We start from the raw sequence: 27,587 nt of genomic DNA on the forward strand, positions 1-27,587 counted from the left end.
ACTTTGATTCCTAAATATCTAAATTATCAACTGTGTACATTTAAATATGTAAATAGTTAATTTTAGCAAATTTGGTTTTAATAAATTAACTGAAATATGAATTAATGGTACTTACAAAATAAATAGTAAAAAATAAGCAGTAAATAACTGCTTCCTTATTGTTACATGGAGTACATCACATATTTTAATGAAGAAGTCCTTACATAACAATAGAAAATTGTCTCGGGTTTTTGAGACACATGACCATGTCATATTTACTTCAGCTGTCAAACATCACTCATATATAATACATTTCTTCTTGTCATTTTTTGTTACTGGTCACAGTCTTGAGTGAGTGTGGCTTCTCATTTAAATGTATGTGATGTCTCTATTTGTTGCATTTACATATGTTCTCCTGTTTTTTAGAAGTAGTTCTGCTGTTACTGCCTGCCACACTAAAAATGTGTATGAGTATGAGTATAAGTTTTAAAGTTGTTTTAGGTCAAGTCATACCACACCAAAACAAAAACTTACCCCTGCAAAATGTTTTTTACACTGTTCTTCAATGCTACCAGTGTAAGTGTAAGTGTATGAAATGTGTTGTGACACATTTATATACACACCTCTCAAGATGCATCCCAAGCTCATAGACACTAAGGATTTATTTGCACTTCTTTGCTCCCACACAACTTGGCCTCCATGCAACTCTCATACACTAACTTGTTCACTGCCATTTTTATTCCATCCCGCTATGGTGTGAAGTGGAAACAATGAGCACAGGAACTGACACACGCCAGCATTTATAACCTCTTCTGATTTAGCTACTTGCTTTCACATGTTTATCTCTTACACAACATAACTGTTAGTATATATTTGTCTGGTGATGGACATACTGTACTGGATGTGCTACTGTTGACAGTGAAAACAGTACATGCAAGTGTGGTTTACTTACATTACATTACTATTTTATGGTGGACATTTAATCTTCAGGGACCCAGGCCCACAAAACTATTCAAGTGGACACAATGTATGCTTATGAATGGCTTGAACAGTGAAGATGAAATATGTGACAGTCAGCTATCAACTTAAGCAATGTTTTAAAGTCATAAAAAAATTTCTTTTTGAGAAAATGTTCTAATCAGAAAAGCTCCTCATTATGAAGCAGATTGAGAGTATGCATCAAAATGAGATGAGGTTTAATTGGAAGGTACTCATCAGCATTCCTATCTCATTTTATATCCATTCTTCTCTGCATTCATTGCATTTCCAAAATGATCCGCTCAGTCTATTTTCATTCCCTTGAAAGTCCAATTTATGGGACCTACCATGCAAATGTTATCAGCAAAGTTGTGCCTCATAAATGTTAATCATATTCAAAAAGAAACTAAATGTGTAGACAGACCATGCCCTTTTTGAAGTAATGTCAGCTCTGATGTGTTGAAATTCAATGATGGCCCAGTTATGTTTAGAAACACACATAGAGACACATTTAAGGAAACTTTAAATCTAAACTTTATTATTGTCAACAATTGCAATGGGGCAGCTGTAGCGCAGTTGTTAAAGGCAGTTGTCCACGGACCACAGGGTGAGTGGTTTGATCCCTGGCTATATATGTCGAAGTGTCCCTGGGCAAGACACTGAACCCCTAACAGCCCATTCCCCTCCCCAGCTGTGCAGTGCCGGTCCAAGCCCCGTAGAAATTGGGGAGGGTTGCGTCAGGAAGGCGTAAAAACTGTGCCAAATCAACATGCTGTGGCGACCCTGAACTCACGGGATAAGCTGAAAGGACAAAAAAAAAAAAAAAATGCACAACAAGTCTTCTGTATCAATGAACTCTGTCTGCCCTCTGAAACACAAACTGAACATGTATTCACTGTCATGACCATAGCTGCAAGATTTAGGAAGAGTTTATCGAGTGTAAATAATGTGCAGCAACAGTTGCGTGAACAGCTGTAAGGATGATCCTAATCAGTTGTTGGTTTTATTGAGGATGCTGTTCTTAGCCGCTTCCAACACCGAGCGTTGCAGTTCGCCTCTATGGACTTTCTTCTTTAGCTTGTCCACCTGCTCTAAAGCCCAGTCAAACAGGTGTGGAGACCACTTAACCATCTGACAACCTATTGCACACAGTCTGTTTAACAACTGCAAATAGGTCATTACCTGCATTAGCTCTTTGTGGACTCATGTCTGGACATGTGTTGCTGACTCAGTGCTGCGTATCAGAAGGTTCTTGACAAGTCCTTTTTAAGTGCTCATAAATTAACTACTTCTGTTTACTAAATGCTAAATGTTGTAGTAATAAATGTACAGGAAAATAATTTTTTATTTACAAGAAATCTTGTAACTATCGAGAATCTGAAGTTGACAGTACATCATGTTGGGGGGATGTGGGCGTCATCTTGAGATTTCCCCTCCTTTTCTGTTGGTGAGTTGAAGTCTGAGTTTTGACTTCCTGTTATGAAAAGCATTGCCACAGTAAATCAGTGCTGCTGCCGTACTAGGTCATAGGAGTTTGACTGTACACGATTTAGCAGATCGTGCATGGAGCAACTGTAAAACTATTGTACAGTTGCTCATGTTAATCCTAATTAGTTCTTCCAAATATCATAACTTGCAATTGTGATTTAATTTTTTGGCATATCGTCCTTTTTCTGGCTCTTTATCTCCTTCTATCAAAGTAATTTGATAGAAATATCAAATTTGAATTATTTAGACAACAAAGATATGGACGTATCAAATTCTCCCAACCCATGTCTCCCAAGGGTTGAAACGTGTGACTTCATATTTTCTACTGTCAGTTTGTATATAGGATGTAAAAGATCAGTCTCTGTGTTCAAAAGTCAAAAAATAAGAATAAGGAATAAAGGAAAGGTGATGATAATAAAGGTACTGGCCATGTGGTAGGTAGTAGGTGGTCTACTGAATTACAGTATATCTGTAAGCATGACATTGACTGATAACATGATACAAGATGATGAATAGTTAAATGGGCTGATTAGAAAGACTAAGAAATGAATGAAAAACAAACCCCTCAGTAAGAGCGGGTGCTTTCACCTCTGCAGCACACAATTGGAAGTAAACAAAGTTCAGTGCATTTTCTCCTTCTGTCACAAACGCTTTTAATTTTTGTGATTGGATCACTAATGGTAATGAAATGTCATTGCGCTGTTTAGTGACAGCTGATGCCACCATAGATATTTCTCAGTACCTCCTGTGTGCTCTGTACTATGATTACGACTATGATAAATTCCCTCAGCAGATAGTATGACTAGTGATGGGAGACACCAGCACCCCATTCTTGCACCACTCTTTGATATAAATGCACACAACGCACAGCTAAAATAAAAGGATACAGCCAATTGAATTCGGGTTGGGCAGTTTATCATATTGATTCCAGAAGACTTTTTTTTTTAATATGTTTGTTTGTTTTGTCACAGTTGAAGACTAAAGCACTGATGAAGATAAAATAAAACTATGGGCAACAATAAAACACATGTGACATGCCCCCCAAGGGACACTCATTGTTACAATTAATGCATTAAACCTCCAGCCCCTCCTTTTACTTTCAAATATAACCATTATTCACCACTCATGGCCCAACCTTGCATGAGATCCTGTGATAGCCCTCATTCAACCAAAACTTAAGCCCAGCTGACTCCCTCAGAGTGATGGGCAGGGGGGCTATTGTCTTTTGATCAGTCAGAGAGCCACAACACTCGACTAGGTCTGCCTTGGGAGTCACTGTCACCAGTGTACTGCAGGCTGCACATTCTCCCTGGGGTCACGACGTGTCCATGGTCCTGCTGGAGATGTCATAAATAAAGAGGGACTGTGGATGGAGAAAGAGAACAATGAATCCCTCTTTGCCCCGCTTCCAGCTCTGTCTGTCCTCCGCATCAGCCACCGGGGACGTTGTAAATCACAGGGGCAGGGGTTGGGAGAAACCTGAGTCGAGAGCAAGGCAGTAAGGCAAGGAGACAATAAAGTGGGAGCCTGGTTGTTCGGGAGCTTGGCCATTCCTGTCAGCTGAAGGGAGCACAGGTAACAAAGGCAGGAAGAGTTGATAATGGAATGGAGCGAATGGCAAAGAGGGAAGGAACCAAACTCTCAAATCATCAAACATTATATGATGAAAACAGCAGAGCACCTTGTGAGTCGCTCACACACTTATGCAAGTCATAAATCGGAGTTGGTTAGGTTTAGTTCTGACAGCACCACCACTGAGGGACAAAGATAATCCAGCAATGATTTTCATCGAACAAAAAATTTTGATTTTTACCTCATCGGGAAAGGGAGAGAGCAGAAATCATCTGCAAAGGGGGTTTATTCTAGTACGGCACTGCCTCGCCAACAGCCACGCAATGTCCTTTAATTCACAGGGATGAAGCCATCTTTTACAATAGTTTGGGGGGGGGGGTCTGTTGGAGAGAAAAGAGGCTGACAAGAGGCAGTGATGAAAGGGATAAGCAAGTGTATGTGAGTGTGTGTCAGTGGTTGCCCCTTTATGTCTTGTGCCCCTTTGTGCTGGGTAAGAGATGGGAGTGCCATGATCCAGTCACTCTCACAAATCAAAGGAAAATGAGACATTTATGTGAGTAAATGCATAAAGTAGTAAAAATGCAATGATCCTGACGATTATTATTACTTTATATTTAACTGACCTTTGAAAGGATGTGCACTGATATCACCAATAAGAGAAGAGAGAGAAAAAAGAAGATTAAAACAAATCTCAAATCAATAAGTTCTGACATTAAGCTCCCCAGATATGACCTTAGATCATTGTGCCCCTTCAGATTTACATTTTCTCCATTCTGTGTTTACCTAGGCAGTCAAGGTAGGTTACCTCAGTTCTACCTCTCTCTCCCTGACATTGATCACTGTCCCTCTGGGCCCAGGTATCACTCCCTCTCAGAGGTAACTAAGCTTTGTGGAATGTTTTGTGCCCTGACCCCTGCAAGTATGTGGACTTGGCTGTTAGGTATCATCTCTCATTTTCCCCTTGAGGTAGTGAGGCTTAACACTGACAGCTTGTGAAGAGGCTTGAGGAGGACAGCCAGTGGCACTTTTCACTGGACTCTTTCCATTTTCTCACCAGACATGGGAAGGGGAGTTATGAAGGAGAGTGTCGGCAGCCATGGAATAGAGGGTGCGGAAAGAGAGGGGCTTAGGTTTCCATCACAGTGGAGCTGTAGAGGAGTTTTCTTAAAGCTACAGTATGTAACAACTTTCTAATTTTCTATTAGAAATACGCTGCATAATTGGAGAGGTGCTGTCAAAGCCTCAGCTCAGGCAGCAGTGCAGAGATATTCAACAATAAACATTTTTGAGAGAGGCTCACCCTAATAACCAATCAAAGGAAAGCAATCATATCTGCTTATTATTTTATTTATGTAGTTTTATTAAGTTTTCAGCTTTTTACTAATGTAATTTAGTCTGGGCAGAGCAGAGAAGGAAGATTCTAAGTTTCAAGGCACAACTGGCTTAATTTGCACAATGCAGTTTGCATACAGGGTCATCATGAGCTGTAAAGGCTCTGTCCTCGAGGTCTTCGGTTATTCAAGACTTTAGAACCAGAAACACACCTGTGAATCTTGTGAGGGACACGAGGAAAGCTAGACCCAGCCAGAACAGACTCAAAAATAATTAGACCCGATCAAAAATGCATTTAACACATACAGAGAGAACAGAAATGCAGTGGCGACACTATCAATTACTTCGATCAGTTAACAAGCAGCCACAGTGAAAAACTATTACAACGATGTTCTCAGAACACAGACCCGACCCAGCACCCATGACACTATCATTTAGACCCAGGGTCTTGGGTTTAAACAGGATAAACGCTTACAGATAATGATGGATGGATGTTTGTTCATTTTATGGATTTGCTCTGTTAAAGTGTTTACAGCTCGAGGTTTCACAGCTCAGATTACAGTTAATTACATAACACAGCTGTCTTGATTCATGACAGTGTGGCACTTCACTGTAAGGCTGTACTTCATGTGGCTGAAGGAGAATGTACAGTAATGCAATGAGCAGAGACAATAACAAACTTTAGTCTGTAAGCAACTTATTGCTCCCAATATTCTTTTTACATTTTTCTGTGTTCAGTTTCAATGGCAGGACATGAGAAAAATATTGTTTTTCCGTTAGCTGAAGTAAATCAAGAAGGTGTGGAAGGATGCAAGATTAAAAATCTATTCAAACATCAGCTCTAACTTCAGCACAGTATATCCTGTATGTACATTGGAAGATGGTTCAAATGGATTTTATCATTGTGTTAACATGTTTTGCATGTTAGATGTGACCACTGAGTGATCTTTTTAAACAGTGACATTAGAGAAAATACAATGGTGTGATGGAGTCAAAACACTTCTTAAAACGACTGTCAAACTTTACAATCCTCCCCCCCCCCCCCGCGGTGAAAAGGCTATTGTTTGTAATGCTTTGAACTTTTTTGCCATGTGCTGAGCCAAAATTCTTATGTGACAAATGCAGGACATGGATCCAATTGACCCTTCTGATACAGAGTTAACTTTTTTCCATGACCAAAGGATATGTCTTCCCTCATGGCTAATTAAGAAAAGAGAAGCTACTCATTGCATCCATTAGAGCTGAATAACGTGCTGACTCAAATGAATCGCTGCAGTAGTTAACCAATAGAAGGCTCTGACCTTTTTGCTTAGTTTAATCTAAGTGGTGAGTTTTTTTTGGACAGGCAGTGTTATTCTACATTGATAAATTTGTGATCAGAGTTTTAGTGTGAAAGGCACTCCAGAAAGCCATCTTTAAAAAGTCAAACCTAGAAAGATGATAAAACCAGTAGCGGCCCCCTCCTCTTGCCAATAAGTTGACCTTTCATTACAACAGCTTTGCTCGTTCACACCTGGCAATAATTCTAGTAGAGGCATGATGACAACCAGTTTGAAGTATAAATATCAACATGAATATTTGCTTGTCTTGCACAATGACCAAATGATTTGGATTCAAGCAAAGTTGTTGTGCATCGTATAAAACATGTTCATGGTTATGGATTAGAATTCATGTGGGAAAAGTGTGCAGAAATGTCACACCCTTTCTCCTCAAAGCCAACTTGCCTTTTTCACACAGATGTCGAGATAGCACGACTGCTGCAGTTTTATGTGGGGTCAGCATTGGTCCTACCATCTGGGGTTTGGACTTTTAAATACAGAACGGTCCTGCAGCAAACTGCTGCTTGAACAGGCAGTGTAAACATGGCTTGTGAAGCCCTTATGTCGCCACTGCTGTTCTGCTTTCAAGTGCTCCACAAGCAAAGTCTGTTCTACCAGGTTGACCTATAATGTTTGAATTCAATCAGCACATCACAGGCTTTAGTGAAGTATACCAGTAAATGTGTTGGAACCAGGGGCAGAATGAGAAAATTGTATTGTATTTTAGATTTTGTGTCTGTTTAGATTTACTCTTTGATAATTTCAGGTCACTGCTTTTGTTGTGTTTTTTTGCATCTGTTGGGTCTGAGCTTGTTCAAACAAGAAAAATAACAGTTATTTAGAGGCTCTGGAGAAGTGTGAATTTGAATTAACGGTAACAAAGTAAGCTTGAGTTAAATGTAATAAAGCTTTTGGCTTGAAGAAGACCACAAACGAGTTCATACTTCAGACCACTGAAGTGAACGGACCTTCCCTCCTCATTACAGCTGTGCTTTCATGATTTTCACTCTCCTTTATTCCACAGTGGCTGGTGTCAAATTTAAGGTGGAGCTAAAAGCCTCATTTCATTTGCCTGTGGAGTCTGGCACTGGTACAATGTCAAGGTCTACGCTTTCAGCAACCAAATGCGAAACTGTATGCACAGCCAGTTTCTCACTATTTATTGTCACTGGTTATTAAAATGAGAACATCTCTGCTGTGAGTGTTATTTTGCTTTATTAGGTCCATTTTTAATACTTACAAATGAGCTGGCTCTGTATATTCAGACTGTAATTACTTTCCCTTTCCAATTTGCCAAACAACAGCTCTGTCCTAGAAATAAAATGGGCTGTTTTGCATGAAGCAAGTAATATCAGAATATTAGCTTGCTCCTCTCTGCAGGAGTCCAGCGTGAGGGGTCAAAGCTTCTAGCATTTTGTTTTGCCAATCAATGCGTAAAACATAGCATTGTCAGACCTGTGTGTGTGTATGATAATTGGTCTGTGCGAGTGGATATAATGGAACAAGGTCATGGAGTGGTGAATTACATCAGGCTGCAATCTCTTCTGATTTCAGCCTTAGATGCAATCTTTTCACATGCAGAGACAGTCAGCAAACCCTTGAAAGGAATAGATTTTGCATCCCAGATGACAAAGCTTTAAGTGAAGAAACTTTGTTACATATTGCATATGCAAATGAAATTTCGACATTTGGAAAATCAGTGCATGTTAACTGATCAATACTCGTTCTTTCTCCTCTTGCCACTGGCTTTCAGTGTATTCGCACTGAAAATAATGCATCTCAGATAGGCCAGCTAACTGCTAGGCTTGAATGGCTCCTGTCACACAGCATAATTGCTTGTATGAAAGGCCAAGGCTGCCTGTTAACACAAGGTGAAAGTAGGAACGGAGCTGGAGGAGCCTGTCTGTGGAGCAGAGACAATTTTGTTCAGGTTCTCTAGCAGCTTTGTCAGACATTGTGTGTGTGTGTGTGTGTGTGTGTGTGTGTGTGTGTGTGTGTGTGTGTGTGTGTGTGTGTGTGTGTGTGTGTGTGTGTGTGTTGGAAAGAGGGCCATAATTGCTGCTGCCACCCCTCCTCCCCGGAGCTCTGGTGCAGACGGGGAGAATTGGAAGAGTCATTTCATCTCGGTGGAAAGGAATGGATGGGAGCTGTGTGGGGTGGGGAAACAGGAGGCTAAATTACAGAGCAGCACCATGTGGCAGCAGTCGGTTATGTTCTGTGACCTGCTGTCCTGACACCACTAGGTGCTCAAGTAGAAGGTTCTTTTGAAAAAGAAGCACATCTTCTACTAGAAACTATGCAATGCGATGCAATGCCTTGACATTCAGCACAATACAATACAACAGCCATGGAAGAAATACAAACGTATGTGAAGATTACATTGTCTTGTCATAAGAAAGTGATAATTTTATCACAGTTGTATACCTGCTTTGTTAAAGTCTCCAACAGTTTAGAGCAATCAAACAACAGTAACTACAACCTGTGGTTTTCAAAACCATAAGGTCTAAGTTTTAAACTGGTGTATTGTTATTCAAATATGGCCTGCTCACTTCTGTTTTGTTGCGATGTCTGACGTAATTATAGATACATTTTACACAATGATTATAATCTAGATCTTTCCCTGATTGGTATCAGAGTAAAAAAGGTAGCTGTGGGTGAAACTCCCCATATCTGAATAACACAAAAGGTTCTTTGTTATGGCCTTTCATGACTGAGTGAAATAAGTGTAACTGTTACTGTCGTACATCCAACCATCCACCCCAGTGTAATCGTCATGTTACTTTCAACCCATGCTTCTGGCAGATAACCGTCACAGGCTACATTCAGACTCCCAGTAGCCCTGCATGAACATACACAGCCCTCTCATTTGTTTGATTGGAGTCAGGCAGGCGTCACAGCAGGGGGGATGCCAACCAAGGCAGCTCCAGCCAAACAACAGGCAAAAAAGATGAACAAGCCTCGGTCTTTGCCACATCCAGGAAAAGGTACATTCCTCGAGCACTCTATGTTGTTAAATGAACACGTTCTTTGTACTGTTTGTGAAACACTTTACACAATAGATTGTACTAAATCAGTACTTTTACCTCAGCCCCATAATCTTTTAACACACAAAGAGTGTCTATATCCCAGAGGTGGTAGAAATGGGCTACACAAATTCAATACTCTAAGTAAAAGTGCACCTTTATATTCTATACTCAAGTGAAGTGCTCTAAAATTAGTTAAGGTACACAAATCAAACAGTGTATTATAAACAGCATTGAATTTGAAGCTGTTGATAACATAAAAACATCTGTTAGAAATATGTTAAAAGTTGTTGAATATCAGAATTACTTACAAAAACAGTAGCTGGTAAAAGTGGAGCTCATTTTTACCCATTTGTTTGTCTGCTTTGTCTATATACTGCATATACACATCAGCATTTATTAATCAAGTCTATTTTGTATTAAGAATGTGATTTTTTAAAAGTAACTAAAGCTGTAAAAGAAATGTGCAAGACAGCACAATAAACCATTTACTTAACCTCTGTTAAAGTTAGTTCAAATAACATAACGACACACTTTGTAACTACACTTCAGAACAGCACATGTAGGATGTTTATTCAGGTTGGGGGAGCGATTGAGGTAGTGGTTAAATGAAAGCAGTTAAACCAACAGCTGTCTGCAATGATATACTTTTTGTCGACCCATCCAACCATGCTGACATCCTGGCTGGGGACATTGTGGTTCTATTACATCACAGTTCCTGCAGTTGTAAAGAAGTATGGGTCATGATTTCAAGTCTCTTCTGGTGAGAGCTGGTGCATCTGAAGTGATCATATGTCAATCCACAGAGTGCTTCTTCCATCTAGAAATTACTTGTAGAAAAAAAGCCAAGTCATAAAGAGCAGAATTGTGTGTAGACATCCAAAATAACCATTTTTATCACCCATTCCAGTCCTCTTTCATAACCAATTTCATTATTGGCAACCCACTCAATTGCTGTGTTTAGAGAGAGATCCATAGAGCTCAGTGTTCGTGCCAAACCTAATCCCCACTCATTACACAATACAATCAGTATATGAAACCAGTTGAATGGTTAAACCCCAGTAGATAGACAAGAGGTTAATGTCGCCTATGACACTCCAATCTGCCCTCCTCATCATGATGTGTGGTGGCAAACAGACGGGGAAGCTCCAGCCCACTCTGTCTTCATACACCCAGATCAATTGCTAGATTTGCAGAGGCTATTGGGCTTGGGGGGAGGCAGAGTGTGTGTCTCGCTTCACAGCTCCAAAATTAATGGGGGGGGGCGGCTCATTATGAAGAAATAGGAAAGACAAAGAGGTCTTGGCGAAGATGGAGGAGCCAGAGAGGTAGATTCTTATATAATGAGATGAAAGGACAGAGTGTAAAGGAAAGCAGGAAAAATTAGATGATAAATGTGACAGCCAGACTGAATGCAGCCCACTGGATTAGTTTTATTTTCTTTTACTCATTGAGTGGGATCGAATCCAAGCTTAGAAAGGCCACCAAAAGAAACAGGAAATTTGCTGCCCCCTTAATAGTAGCCCTGCTTTACCTTCTCACCTCTTTTTGTCTTTTTCCATACCCCAGGGAAAGTTGGATAACAGCCAATCTCATTGAAAGGTAAATCAATAAAGAGATATATTGTCATCACTGGGCACCACACTCTTAATCAATTAATCTATAATAGAATCCATTCACTGGAACCTCTTAAAGGGCCCGTCCTTCCATTACCGGCTCTTTGTCAGAGAAGGTGCCAACTTGTAGAAATGTCATTACTGTTAATGGAGCAGGAAAATGAAATAGATTAAAATTTCTGTTTTTAGTGTAAATACAGCTGATACATTTAGTGGTGTTTCGAGGAAGCAGTGCTCATGTTTTCAGCAGGGTTAGGCCAACTTATTAAGATTTACAAGCAATAGTCCTAATGAGTTTTTATCCATGCTCTGCTGCATCATCAGATATAGAGACAAATGTGCAAGACTGTACAGTATATGAGCCGACCTACTGCACAGTATGCTGTTGATGTTATCTCCCTACACTTATTTTCTGCTTCAAGCTCTGGGAATAGGTTTACAGACGCGGTAAGACCATAATAAACACTGCATGGTCTGCTATGCATGGGCTGAGAAAACAGTGTTTGAGGTGTAAATCATAGCTAGATTTTAGCCATTTGCACATTTTATTGGTTGCACATAACTAATGAATTCAAGAAAAGCTAAACTTTGGAATTTTTCATGGGAACTTTATATAATTGTTAACATGCAAACCTCTTACATACTTCGAGCAATATTAGAGCTGCCATCATTGCCATTCAAAAACATTAATGGTGATTTATATTCGGGAAGGAAGTGTTTGTGGACAAGGACATTGGTCATTTCTTTGTGGGTGGAACACTATATCATCGTGTAAGAACAACAGAATCTTGTTTGCCTTCCTCCAGTGAACAAGGAAACTATTGTTTTTTAAGATCTACAGTAGTGAGGATCGGGCAAGAACTGTCCACATTGCCTCATGAATTACAATTAGGCCTTGGCTTTGCTGATGCATGTTTAGGGTCCTTTAAAGATGATGCCCATGTCATTCTGCTGTTTAATGGTGACAAAATATTTCCCATAACCCCACCCCTCTCATTTTTGGGCCTAAATCCTAAGCATATGTCTTTTGTGCCAAAACCAAATGGCATAACGGTGCATAATATGGCATGACAATGACCTTACTGAGCCTGCTAGCAAGTGCAGCAGGAACCTACTGGTTTATATCTATGGTGTTGATAACAACAGATAAAAGCCATAGAAAAGCAGGTTTTTTAGTACTAAGCCTTGTAATTTGGCAAACACGGCATCAGACAGTTATGTCAGTTCTACACACTTCTATTTTGAAAAAATTTCATATGATTTCTTTCATAAATTTCTTTTCTTTTCTCACTACCTTATAATCTTTTAAAAACGGTAAAGTTAATGTCAGTCAGTTCAGTCAATTCAGTGCTAACATGTGGAACTGCAATAAATGAAGCCTTTTGTGGTCATGCTGAATGGTCAGAGCGGTCCTTTGGGAGGGAACGGACACACCACTAATCATATATGCACCTCAAATTTGAACATTTTTTTAAAACTCACAAAGACAAAGTACAAGCAACTGAACTGTATCTTTTAATTAATTTTTGCAAGGTCACGTATTATTGAGTCCTTAGAGGTGAGGAGGTGAGCCCCATCTGTGAATAGCCCTGAACAGGAGCTATTGCTGTATGATAGTCCATGAATCATGGAAGTACAGGTTTGACCTGAGCATTCTGCTAAAACAGGAAAAGGATCAGGGAAATTGAAATACAAGTTCTCATATATACAAGACAAGAACTTGTATTTCAATTTCCCTGATCCTGAGGTTTTTTCAGAGCTACTAGAAGCTGTTCGTGCCGTTTCTACAAAAATCCTTTATCAGTGCTGGACATTGATTTTCCCTAAAACGATGAGTGCAGTATGAAAAGACAGTATGGCTCCCGCCTGGGGACTATTACTGCAAAAATGTCTATGCAGCTACACGAATTGGGTACTTAAATAATGATACTTTTGCAATCATTCCGTTTCCCTAATTATTTAAAGAGCTGACATGGAATGTGAGATGCGTGTAATAAGTCCAAATGGTTTTCTGAGGTCATCAATCTCCTAAGCTATTGAAGTTTGATTTCTTGTGGACACTTGATTTTGTACTTTTTCTATCTTTTATGAAGGTGGGGCCTGGTGGCTCAGCGGTAGAGTATTGGGTTGGGATGCAGTTTAATGGGATGCCATGAGTTCAAATCCCACTCCACTTTACTTTTGGCAGGAAGGGCATCCGGCATAAAAAACTCATGCCAATTCAACGTGCGGAACACGTTCCGCTTTGGCAACCCCTGAAAAGACAAGCCGAAAGCTGTTGATCTTCTTTTATTTTAAGAAGGTATTTAATCAACTCTAAACTGTGTGGAATAATTGAATTGCTTGTAGTGGCAGCTTAGCCTCTGCCAAAAGAAATATGCAATCCAGAGGGTAAGGGATACATCATAATTTTCAATTCACTTAAAGTCATTAGTTCATTTATGAATGCACTATGCAGAGATGTTTTGTAGCCACAACATTAATACCACCTGGTGGTTTTCACTTTGTGGTTAGCAAGTGGTCAGTATGAAAAGAACTTGATGTTGGGAATAATGACAGATATTAGAACCCACAGAGAATCACATCTTGCTGTGTATGATGCTGCGCATCTTCACACCACATCTACGTTGGTGATTTTAATGTCTATGTCTTAATATTGATGGATTTTGGGTTAAAATGTAGCTATCGTCATGATTGTGTGATATTATTTGAGGTTAGTTAACCGTTCAGTGTGTTTATTATCTGAAAAAGTCTTTGTTCCAAAAAAACATGACTTTCAAATTCTGCAACAGCCAAGTCGGATATGTAATTTACAAACTCCTGCTATTTACTTAAAATGTAAATATATAAACGATACGTCCTCAGCTAATAAAATTAAAACTTACTGAGGACCCAAAGCAGTCCTATTAATTACTGGTCGTTTTTCTATGCTGCCTGGAAATGTTTTAATGCTGGTATTTCCTGAATGCTGACTCTTTACAATACATTCAACTGAACTGCAAAAATCACCTCATAAAACAAAGCAATCGTGTTCCTGCGTATGTGTGTGTATTTGTGTGTGGAGGGGGCATAATTCTATGATCTACGCCTCAGCTGCAAGAGTGCAGCACAGCATCAAACCACACTGATGGGCTGTCGTTGTAATTCAGTACCTAATGTGGATAATTAGTCTAAATTCATGAAGTGCTTGATTCCACTGACAGCTATGCCAAATGTTTGACGAAGGCACCAAAGTAGCAGCATCAGTCACAGGCGAACGGAAATGCATTTAGTAGAGGGCCTCATCATGTTTTATTCAATCACAGAACGATGCTCAATTAATCAGTTTCTGCAATTAAATTAAACATGTACATGCATAAAACATGAAAGAAATATCACGGGTCTTTAAACGCCACTTGGTTCTCAGTTCTACATTTAAACAAAAAGAGAGTATTTATTACCAGTCCTCCACAACACAATCTATAACTTAGTGATGTGGTCTTATTTCTTTTTCACCTAATGTTGTCATTGGTGTGTAAATCTCATCTTAGTATGTACTGTTTGCTGCATACCATTCAGTGCATTTCTATAAATGTCAAGAGCTGTGTGTTTACTAGGTCGGTCTGACCCCTAATATTTATTCAGCTCAACAGTGCTCTTCCCAATCATTCGTTATTGCTTTATTGCAGAACTGTGGCTCTTGTATGTCAAGTCTCATTGGCTGCAGTTTGCCATATCTCCTGGCACATGTAATATTGCTTTTCACTTTCCATCAAGTGCAGGCAAAGCCCGTGCTCAGATAAATACTGGCATTTTGCAGTGATGTGTGCGGTTTGTTTGTATCTTGTGCCTGTGTCATTTCCATTGCCTGATTTGTATACATAGCACCACAGTCAGAATGATCAAAGGTATTTTCACATGTTAGGAATTTGCATTTGGATTCACACTACTAGCAACATAATTTATGCCTCTGATTTGAGATAGATGTTGACATTTCCACTGCAATGGTTAGTGTGAAAATAGGTTGTTTTTAAATTACTTAATCCAAGTAGAATCTGTGGGATTATAAAAATGGCTTCTGATGCCTTCTCACATTTCTGCAAAGAGGATGATTCCTTAGGACGTGAAAGTATATTAATATTCACACTCCAATAGGTACGAAATACCAAATGCCTGGTTGCTAAATTTTTGGTGTTGTAATGATTTTGTCTAGCCATCCATGTCAGGAGGATGATGTTAGGAGCTAAAGATAATCCTCACATTAATAACGGTTACCAATACTACCACAGTACATAGTAATTCCTTGTATATTTTAGTGATAAAATTTGTTTGGCTGTTACATGTTTAACATAGATGTTAGATTTGACACTCCTGTAAAGTACAGGATGATTTTTAATGCCGGAGGGAGGCTTTGTTATCATTTGTTATCAACTCAGTGATTTCCACATCATGTGCAACAATTCTAAGTGCACTGGCCCTTTAAGAGAATAGCGCTGGGATGGTGAAAGTTAGACAGAATTAATCAAGTGCAAACCGGAAGCTTATTGAGTGAACCTTCAATATACACAGTGGAAACGAACAACAACACGCTCACAAAGAACCAAATGGATAACAATATATGACTTTGCTTAGGATACCCTATTACATTCATACAAGAATGGAATGAATATATTTGGATTTTTAAGTAACTAAAAATAAAAAGAAAAATGATTTACAACAGGTTGCTGTAAATGGACCTGCTAGGACTTAAGAACGAAGGAAAAAGCGGAAATAACGAGCTACGACGATAATATCTGACATGAAGTTTGAACATATTACAAAGCTTGCTGCTTAGCCACGAATTGTCCGTATAACTTTTATTAGAAATAAATAAACGATGTGCTAAAAATGACACGCCTGCATTCTCGTCAACAAATATTGCCCCTTAAAGTGTCATCTGTTCAGTCATGGTTGGTTCCTGCTTTTATTTTGAAATATCAACCGGACGTCTTCTCTCCCACTATGGCCGCCTTTACCTCCGTGTGTCGCTGCTCCGGCACCGTGTTGTTGTGTGATGAGACTGTAGTAAGTCGTTCGTAGTAGCGGAGCAGGGCAGAGGAGCGGAGACAGTTGGCGGTGACAAACGAGACACAGCTCCGTGTTTGCTCTACAGACTACTATCTTCTGGACTTTCCTGGACTTTGGGACTAGTTCACTCTTACATGAAGGCGTTATGAACATTTCTCATTAATGCGAGAGCTCGGGCGCTGCACGCCAATCACAGCCGCCTCTCCTCTCATCACTTGGGGCTTGCTTTGGACGGACCGTCCGCAGACTTGTGCACCGGGAGGAGAAAAGTTGGTCTGCAGGGATGTTTAATCTTCTAATTGGATTGTACAGCAGCTGAGATGCTGTCTGTGGGTCTGTGGAGTTTGGTGCTGTTGGCCGAGATCTCACCTCATAGACTGTCGGTTCGGATAGATCACTGAGCTGCTGCTGGACAGCTTGTCTCAAACTGGGCTCTTTCTTTGATCGAATCCTCCTCGGACACTGACCAACCGTATCTACCTATGAAAAATCCCAGCGTATGATGGAGCACCGCCCGACTCTGGTTGCCCTCCTGGTTTTATTTGCACTCAGAAGTTTGGCATATGGTAAGTTAAAGCTGGCATTCGGTTGGCTGTTTTGGGTTGTGTTTGCACAGATGGAGCCCATGTTTCATATCAGTGGCTCTCAAACTAGGTCTCACACACTCCCCAGGGCTCTAAAGGGGTCCCACAAAAGAGAGTAATGTACTTTCACAGGCATTTTTACTCACGCAAAGTTTGTGTTTTATGGCCTCTTTTCCTTAAATCTTTATCTGAAGCACAGAAATACAGATTACACTCATCTCATTGCATAAGTAAATAATGGTGCTGGTGACGTCATTTAAAAGGCCCCTTAAACCCCTCAGACACCAGAGATACCCATATGCAGCTTGACTTTGTGTCTTGCCCAAGGGACTTTGGATTCACACCAGCATCTGTTCCCCCCACACAAATCTGACTTTGTGGTGATGCTGGCCTACTCATTTATCTCTATTATTAGGCCCATTAAGTGAAGACATATCCTCAGTACAATGAAAGCCTGAAACAAAAACAGCACGAGCCTTTCACTCATGCAGTGTCTTGGGGGTGAGCATGGGACATTGAAGTGTTTGATCCCCCGCTGTGGATAACAGTGCTAAAAAATGTAGGATTTCTTCTTACTGTTGTGTGTTTTGGATGGATACTACATGGTAAATGTCAACCCGCTTTTCCATTTCCATCAGATTACAATTTTGTGTTATGTTGTGTAGATTTGTGGACACAGAATGATGAATACAGATGTATTAGTGTCCTTGGCTTTATACCCCTGGAAAGACAGGTTAAAAGCAGCATCTTTACCTTTGGTGTTTCATTGCATTTTTATGACTGCATACCTCCATTCAGTACCTTTACACTACAGGCAGGGAAAGCTACCAGTACAGACACACCATCAGTCGGAGCATCATCACTCTCACTTGCAGACAGAGTCACCTAGGGGATGATGCTTAAAGACTGGATGCCGGATTCACCAATCCTACATCAATCACAGATGCATACGTGGTAAATTGCCGCCAGTAGGCTGCGGGTTGTCTGTCAACACACCTACATTTTTGTGTTCTGCACAGAAACACCCCTGACTGTGATGTACAAAAGCAATTTTTACCGAGGCGAGTGGGATGTTATAGTTTGTGACAGCGTGGTGTCTTTGGGGCCCGGCCCTACTGCTGAGACTCCCCTTTTACAACACTGTAAACACTGACTATGAACCCAGAGCATATGAACTCTGCATCTGTAAAAAAAAAAAAAAACTCCTCCAGTGACTCCAGATGCTCCTCTGGGACTACAAAGGCTGGATTAAAGCTACTTATTTCACCTTAGCAAAGCACACAGTCACTCTCAAAGACGGCAAAAAAAGTTACGATTTACATTTAAATGTGCTTTTTGCGTCACATTGTATCCAGATGGAGATTAAGGCGATAGGGAGCCTCATGTTAGCGCAAGCACAGTAATACATAAGACAAAATGAGATTTGTTTGATAAGATGAACTTATCATCCTGGCTCCCCTTTTCTCATTTCATGTCTGAACAGCCTCTTGTGGAACCAAAGTCCCATTTCAGACTTCTGGTCTTCAGACTGTTTGGCCAGTAAGCTGACACTGAGGTCCGCGCTCTTATTCTCAGTCATCTCTGTCACCATCAGTCAACGCATGCAGTCTCCAGCAGCTCTCTTCAATGACTGTCAACAGGTCATGTGTTTACTATGCTCTTTATTAAAGCGACTGGAAGGCATCCTAGCAAAACGGCTGCTTTGTTGTCTCAAGAATGGCCCCAAACAGACCAGTAAACGGACAAACAGGCTTCCAAACCTTGATACCCACACTATAATTACAGCCTGAGCATATAACTCCATTTCCTTCAGGGAGGGAAGTGTGGCAGGGTGTAATGTGGCTGAAATGGCACAATTACCAAGATATGACATTGGTCAAAGTCTTTTATTTGGTGACTGCTGATAATTCCTTTCATTTTACATGTATCTGTCTGTAGTTTTACTTCATTAATCCATTTTGGAAACAAATGGCCTATTTTATTTTGCCAAGCCACAAGATCTTTTTTAAACAACTTTTTTGTTATATCTGACAGCAGCACAAAACCCAAAGAAAAACATTTTTCCAGTTCTGTCTTCCCTATAAAAAAACAGTTTTTCTTTTTTGGTGAAACACTCCTCCACATAATTTTTATGGTTGTGGTTCATGCAGTATATCTATATTAATACATTTAAATTAAAATAGGTTCCTGCTTCTAGCTTAAATAGTCTTTCAGGTGATGTCATCTGGAGGAGATTCTTTGATATGCTGATTCATGCTATGGAGGTTGAAGCCTCCAGAACTTCTCTAGATAAATAAATCTGAAATAAATTTTTCTCTAGATGACATTATCGGTATACACACATGTAGAAGTATATGGATAGTTTTAAACTTCAAGATGAAAATTTGTTGAGACAGTGGAGACCAGACAAAAACACAAGTGTATGAGAGACATGGTTTCACATGCATAAAACATCCACATTAAGGCACAAACCAGAGATGTTGCAGTTGTGTTACATTCAGGCAAACCATTGCTAATTCAAGTTATAACAGTAAAATTGTGGATAACTCATAACGTCAAGGCGACATATAGTAACTCAGGTTTTTTGCTATTGGTGTATTGGCAGCATGTCTCAGTGCGAAAAAGGAGACAGAGAAAGCTTTGTAGTCAATTTTGAGAACAAACACAGACTCGCACAGACTGAAAGTACCTTCCTCCTCCCCCTCCTCCCTGCCCATCTGTTCTTCACAGATCAATCAGACTGTCAATAGCTTAGCAGGCTTCAGTATGATCCATGGAAATGAGCTATATCTCCTCAAAAATGATCATAATGCAAGCAAAAATCCTAGTTTACACGAACTGGAAAACAAGACTCAAAAGGCAGGGGCAGGGATCTAAACATCCTCTTCCTGCCATCCCACAATCAAAAACGTTAATCACAGCTGTTTGAGGAACATATTTCCTGCTGTATCCCAACTGCTGGCCAGCTATATATAGAAATAAGAAATGTGTTATCAACAATACGCAGGTTGAGCTGAAATTGTGTATGTTTGTCACTAAGCACCCACTCATTATGTATACTTCTGATAATAGAATTTCACTGCCCCAGATTTTCATTACACAACAGTTTAACAACACCTCACGATGCATTAACAAGTTATTTGCGTAATCAAGTGTAATAAATAGAAAAAACAAATCATGCCCTGTCACTTTCCTTTTTCAGAGGTAACCACAGGGTGTTTTCACGCAACTCCATCTGCAAACCAAGCGTTGCACTTCGTCGTTTATTCTAATGTTTAATATCCCTACATTTTCTTTCCTCTGAGGGACAAAATAACCACAGAATAGGGGCCAACGTACATGTCTCTATTGGGCATCAACATTAAACTGAGCAGAATCTCTACTTAGCAGCGGGTGCTGATGGGACAAGTCAGTTATCCCCCTTTCTTTAAAGGCCTCAAGTGCGACTGCCTAAGGGGCCCGACACAATACTGCCCGAGTTGCTCCCTTCAGGCTGGAGACAGATGGATACCCCCTCGCTGCCCCACCATTAGTTCTAGTGGTTTTAGAAGGGCTGACCCCTCCAGTGCTGGTCAGACTACTGAAGTAGACAAGGAGTGAGGTGAACCACGGGGCCACTGATGTCTGACTGTAATGATGTCTTAGTCATAGATGGCAACGTCAGTGTGGAGGCTATTTTTCTGCTGCACAACAGTACGTGATGATACAGCTACTAACTGGACAATGCAGATTGTATAGATACAATACAGATTGTATAGGTGTTTGTTTTTGATAGTATGTGTGCGCCACAAAATAACTATTTTCACCTCAAAGTAGAAGAATTTTCCATTCTCTTGCTGGTGAATGGTTGTGAAAAAAAATAAAAAAAAAGTGACTTGCATTAATTTTCCCAATGTGTCATAGCGTCCCCGTCAAACACTGATTGCAACAGTCTGCTAAATTCATCTCCAGAGAGGTGTGTTTCTTTCCCTGCATTCCTCTTTGCCAACAAAATGGGACACATCCGCAACGTCTTTATTGTCTTCAAAGAGAAATTTTGTGTTTGTGTTTGTATCTGCAAGTGTTTGCAAGAAAGAAAAATCTATAATTTAGTTTATATTTTTGGGCAACTTATTTAAAGATTTAGAAATAATATAGTGTTTTACACAAATTGCTTTAAAAGACATGAACAGAGGTTTGTTAGTGTCTATAATTCATCACAGTTTTTAAATAGTAGATCTCCATGCAGTTTCCAGATGTGTAACCAGATGGGTTCCATCCAGGTGCTTCACATTATAAACAATTTATGTCATCGCAGTTAGTAATTTTAAACTGTCTAACAACTATGACAGACACAGTAATAGACTGAAAGCATTATCTGCAATTTCTGTCTCAAATACCATGTTGGTCTAATTTCTAGCAAAATTTAATATATTACTCATTACTCCTTGTTTCGAATTATTATTACTTTTTATTTCCTAAATAACTTGGTGCTGTACTCATGATATTACATTTAAGGGTTAAGGTCTGAAAGATGGATGAAAAGTCAGGAGTGAACAGGCAACATTTTATTGTTGTTTAGCAGTTGAAGAGCTACAGCAACAGAGGGCACATCTTCATAAGCTTTACATACTTGTGCTGAGTTAATAAGTGTTCAACAAGGTTAAAATGGTGACTTTACCAATTTAATTCAGGGTGTAAATGTACTTGCTTTTAAACTTGCTTCTGAAAATATGAAAATATTTCTCTGTTTCTAGCTGAAAAACTCCTTCAGATGACATCACCTGGAGGAGATTTTCATCATTAGGAGTTCAGATGATGTCATCCGGGGCAGCTCTGTAAAAGCAGGTTGACCGTGATTACAGACTCCAAAGTATGAGCAATGAGATAACATAAACTCAAATGAATGTTCCTCCAAGTGATGTCATCTGGAGGCATTTTTCAGCTAGACGTAGAGAGATAATTTAATATAGTGAAGTCAAAAGTGGGTTTAATGGCATTTAGGTACATGTATTACCCAAACTATAACCAAAAGAAACACATTTAAAATCCGTGAAGGCCTCCTTTAGGGTTGTGTTTTCACAGTGGAAAGAACTTTACCCATACCTGCACACAATTTATATGATACAATAATAATCTTTTCACTTTTCATCCCGATAAGATCAAAGTAATTGAAATATCTCCAGCAGCTGTATGTAGAGCCTTTTATTTTTTACACTAGCATTCTTGCTTATGGTGCAGATAATAGTGATGTGACATATGATATGTCGGATTAAAAATAATTTTGGCTGTGGTAAGAGCTGTGACACTACTCATTACTGGGAAAAGTAGTTTTTTTTTAGTAAGTAAGACATTATTAGTAATGTATTATGGCCTGACACTGCTCATAAGTATGGTGCCAATGGATGACATTATGGGTCACTGAATGGTTTGATGAGTATGAAAATGGTATAGATTATATGCTATGGCCTAATTTTGGAACAGTGGTTAAACAGTGCTCAAAGCAGTGAGAGTGAAAAACTAAAGTTCTGGGTATTACATATTTCATATTACCCTGATTACTCGAGGGAAAATGCAGAAACTCTGATGCATTTGCAGCTTTAACAACTGTCTGTCCACAAAAGCGAACATACTGATGATTTTTGAGCAGTGTTGCACTTGTTTTTACACTTGCCACAAGAGCCTGTGGTTTGTATCAAATTTGACTGGCGAGACAGTTCCACTGATTCTCCATGTTTACTTTTTTTTGGTCCGCAGACTTTTCTAGAATTCAGTTTGAGGCTCAGCTAAACAGTGTCAAACGGAATACCTATGAGTATAGCAGTAGCTGTCACCGCTGCGACTCCATCCACGGGTTGGATTTATTAGTGAGAGCCCTGGCACTTGAAAGCTCGGTGTGGGGAAAGTGCCAACTGATAATGGATCATTTTCAGCACCAGTGTATCAAGGTGATGCTGCGGCGGAGGGATTGTGACAGCCACTGTCAATGATTTAATGGCTTGTTTTAGAAGTGACAGGGACAGCTCTTTTTGAAAAGTGACAGTTATTTTGTGATGGGAATGTTGATAAAGAAAAGGGGACTTGGGGATAGGAGGCAGTTAGACCATCTCTTTTGCTGTTTGCTCTCAGTAGCATCTCTGTTTCATGATTGATCATTGTGCATGATTTCCTAATGGGAAATACTGGACTTCTTAGAGAAATATGACTGCAATTAAAGTGCCTATTCTACTTGTGCACTGGATTTGATTATATCTCTTCCACTCCTTGACCTTCCCACTCATGCACTTCTTCTTTATTTATATGTCAGAACCAGTGTTCCTTGAGATTTCTTCAACAAAATGTGAAGTGTGCATTTATCCACTTTTCTCTTTCTTAGTAATCACACTAAGAAGAAAGATCTTATTGCTACAGTCACACATTCATAGTGTTTAATATATGATTTGAGCTTATTCATTTTACGATATCATTATGTAATTTACTTACACTGCTAGAAGGGCGTGTGAAAAGATCAATGAAACTTCATATTTAGCACAAGCACCATATAGTAAATCATTGATCTGAAAGATGAGCAGTTCAAAACTCTCTATCAGTGATCCCTAAAACTCAAATTTAAGTCTCCTATGTAATAATTCAAGTTCTGCTTTTGAAGCTACGGGAGATTCACTATAATTATCTGTGACTGCAAGAATACAGCAAAGCGTTACTCTGTTTCCTAAAAATTATTTTCCCATGCAGCTAACCTGCAAACAGGATTCCCTGTTTTGTAGGAAATTAAATAAAATGACCACACATGAGAGTCTCATGTGTGGTCAAGTTTAGGCAACAAAATAACTTTTTGTTATTTATATATTTTTAAGATTAGAGGAGAATCGGGGTTTCTGTTTTCCCTCTTAAATAAGAACACCAACTTTATCGAACTTTAACCCACTGCTGTGTGAGTTAAAACACAACCATAAAAAAGTTTCATACTGGTGTATTGACAATAACCAAAGGAAATTTTGTCGAAAAACAAAATACGATGTACGGGAACATTTAATTTACATGTTCAGGATCAATGCATTTATGACTTCCCATCATCATCATCATTGTGCCAATAGAAATGTAATTTGAGGATTTTTTTTGTTTAGTTTTAGTCAGGATGCAGTGGTAGGAAGGGTGCACACTGTTTTACATTGTCTTCATTATTTTTCTGACTGAGCATTTCAGGAAGTCCCTGTCTTGACCTTTTCCTGCCTCCCAGTGACATGTGATATGTGTGGTCAGACAGATGTATGTATGTGGAAGCAGGAATGGATCTAATAGCAGCTAATCTTTAAATATCCTGCTGCGGACAGGAAACTAATTGCATTTCCCCTCAGCTGTGTTAGACCACCCTGAGCCGCTGGTGTGCCCATCCTGGAGCACCTAGTGGATTTGCAACCTGCACCTAAATGGACTGATGGTTAGTAATAGGAAATAATCCAGTCATTAACATACAGCCTTATTAGAGAAATACAACAGTTATATGGTTTTTCATCGTAACCGTTTCTTTCAGTTTGCTCTCCTGTGAAGCCAGTATCTAATGTTGCTTCTCTTGCCCCCTTACTTCTTCTTGTCTCTTCTTGCTCTCATCACACTGACGCACACACAAAGCAAAAGTAAAAGACTCAGAGCCAAGTCGCCATTTACAGTTTCTGCTATTTTGTTCTTTCAAAGCCTATCCAAACCATCCACCCCTTTGGTGGAGTCAGTGGAGAAAATCAATGCTTGTTACTAGCAGGCTACTGGAACTCAAACTGACAACTCTTGGCCAGATTTGTGATGACTTGGATGTTAGAGTGCTTGTATTTAAGTCCTAAGGACTGTTATTTGTGAATGTCTTCAGTGATCTCAGAATGCTTAAATATGAGAATAGCTTTACTGAGACAAAATTGCTGTTGATATTTGAAGTTTTGCAGAAGCCAATACTTGATCATTCTGCTCCAGAAACTTTAAGCACATTTCAAAGTCAGAGTGAACAGCTGAAATCTCCACGTAAGGTTTTGGTGCCCCCTCAGACTCCGTACTTGGAGCTAAATCAATGCTTAATCGGCTCCCAAGCCTCTCACGCATGTTTTACCGCAAAGAAGCTTTTGTGGAAGAATTGTCTGCTGTGCTCACACGTCTGTTCCTGTTGTACCAGGACAGACACTACTGTTTGCTCTCTATCTACAGCAAGCTGATTCTGCCTTGTCATCTTGCCCAAACATCTAGCCAAAACTAATTTCAGCTGCTTTGCTAGCACAAGAGGCCGTGCTCATTGGGAACATATAGGAGAGGCACATTTTTTGGGTGCTGCTGTGGGATTTTTCTGCTCCCAATTTTCACATTTCCAGTTTTCTCAAAGAAAAGATGATAAAGAAGCAGCTTTACTCCCTTCTGATAAGACTGGTGATTGCCCCCAAAAGAGAGATGATAAAAACACCCAGTTTCCTTTAACAAAGTTGACCCTTCCCATTTAAATTCTTAGCATCAACACAAGCTCAGTTAAGGAGGTTGACTCTTTATGGCTGGCCCTCTTTATTCTCATGCGAGTTGCCTCATTTTGTCATCCCCACAGGGTCAAGGAGTAGTAAGCTATGAAGAAAACCCTGCCTCCTCCTTCACTGCTGCCAATTTAACTTTGAATGCACAAAGCACATTTGCAAATCAATTCCTGTGGCTTTGGTGAAAACGGAGAGAAGGAGGAGAAGGCGGCAACAAAGCTGTAAAACAACAAATTCCATTGGAGGGGAGGCATTTTGAGAAGAAGAATTGCAGATGAGGGAGGAATAGGAATAGAAAAGTTGTTGAATTTTCTTTGATCGTCATCTCACACCCTCCCCCCTTCTCTGGCCCAACTTTAAAGATTACAAAGCTCTCTCTGTTCACCAGGTACTTTTAATGCTGTTGTGCTGGAATTGTGGCTTAGGAAAAATAATTTTCTTAGCCATTAAGTAGAATTGGGTGAATTGGAGCTTAGCCTTAAGTTTATATGGAACTGGCTCAACTTGGTGCATCTCTTATCTTTATTCATTTGGTACCAGGTACTTTGTTTTCCACTGCGGATAGAGCAAACTCTGACTCTCTCTGTGAATTAAACGGCGGTGACGTCATCATCAACACATAAAAAACAAGAACAATGGACAATAATGAAGGAATGATGTTGGTAGTGACAGGTCTCTGACCAATCAGTAGTCTGCACTGTTTTCACATCACTTGTAAAACCAGAATTTTGGACATACTGGACAAGTATCCATCATTTTTGTCCAATAGAAAACCAAACAAGTTGAGTGGAAATTTAGGGAAGTTGACTCTTTCTATTGAAATCTGTTTCCTCTTACATGTCAGGTTAAGTTCGCTTTACAGAAGGGGAAACAGAACTCAGCACCGGTACCACGTGGGGGGAAAAGCACCACAGAGTGATCCAGCGTGTAGGGTTTTGATTATTTATTTCAAGTCCATCTCACAGAAATAAAATGCACTTGTCTGGTGGAGGACTTGATGTGGCTGAAGGGCCATCCATGCTTTTTAACTTTTTCGCTGTACGGCTGTAGTGAGCTGAATATTTTGATCCAATGTGTGATGACATATCCACCCTCTATGAGCTGGCAGGGTTGGATCGCGGGTGGGTAACATGCTGGCCCTTCAGCAACAAGACAGTTGGTAAGTAGGTGTGGGGGTGTGTGTTGACCTCAAGATTGAGTCTTGTACAAATACCAGACGAGATGAGTGCCCTTCCTGGATTTATTGTATGTTATACCATCATCTGAGCTTTATACCATCTGTGTTTGGAAAATAGCATCTGGGTCTGTAAAAAGCAGTTTGGGAAAGATACTGGGCCCAGTGCATATTTACATCCCGAGGTGCTGAAAAAGGTTTAACAGCCTGTCACCTTAAAGTAAACAGCTTGTCAAGTAAAATTATGTTGAAGTTAACTTTTCATCATATTTCTAAACTAAGGAACATTTTTTTTTTGTTTTTTTTTTGTATTAGTGTCAGGATGATTAACCGTCAAGGCTTTTTGGCTTCAGCAGCAGCATCTTGAGGACATCTCTAATCACATGCTCGAAACAAGATGACAGTCATTTATTTGACCTGTGACTTCTTAGCAGGGGATTATTTCTGGATAATTGGAGTTGAACTATTTTCATGTCAGAAGAAGCAACATTCTCACATTGTCAGTCAAAATAACTTCTGTAAAATAGAAAGAAAGGTTTTATTTTTAAAATTCCTTTATTTTGAGGCTGTCAGATATTCAAAAGTCAAGTTCACAGCTACAAGATCACTATTAACATCTTAACAGTCCCCACATGCAATTAAATTACCTCATGTAGAATTCAAGTGAGAGTGCTGCAACACTGTGTGCGAGTCCCTGGCTGTTGTTTTTGCTTTTTCAGAGGAAGTAAATCTGCTTAAGGAGTGTTTGTGTCTAAATAAGGCTGGGGAGTTGGCAGAGGGGTGGAGGGGGGGCTGGGAAGCCGCTGTAGCTCTTTGGCAATGGTCCTTTGTACTTGTTTTATATCAGCGGGACACACCGAGCCTCTTGTTTTTGTTCTGTATGAGAAAAAGTTCTGCCTCAGCACTTCGCCATCCTCCATTATAGAAAGGACATTGCAGCAGGGGTTTATGCTCCCTGTGGCTGTTTTCTTCCAGTCTCTCTAAGTCTGTTTT

The 27,587-nt window shown here is 39.8% G+C and overlaps 1 protein-coding gene across 5 annotated transcripts in view; it reads left to right on the forward strand.

The window, feature by feature from the left end:
* Nucleotides 1–27,587, forward strand: part of robo3 (roundabout, axon guidance receptor, homolog 3 (Drosophila)) — a 143,800-nt gene that overhangs the window by 46,028 nt on the left and 70,185 nt on the right. Inside the window, exon 1 of one of the 5 annotated variants that reach the window (XM_067494409.1) lies at nucleotides 16,330–16,919. The exons of the other annotated variants lie outside the window; for them this stretch is intronic. Coding sequence (XP_067350510.1) covers nucleotides 16,853–16,919 — 67 coding nt within the window. The 5' untranslated portion in view covers nucleotides 16,330–16,852. Of the gene's footprint in view, nucleotides 1–16,329; nucleotides 16,920–27,587 lie in introns of those variants that run through there. 5 annotated transcript variants of the gene reach the window in all.

This window comes from Channa argus, chromosome 24 (assembly GCF_033026475.1).
Source record: "Channa argus isolate prfri chromosome 24, Channa argus male v1.0, whole genome shotgun sequence".
NCBI lineage: Eukaryota > Metazoa > Chordata > Actinopteri > Anabantiformes > Channidae > Channa > Channa argus.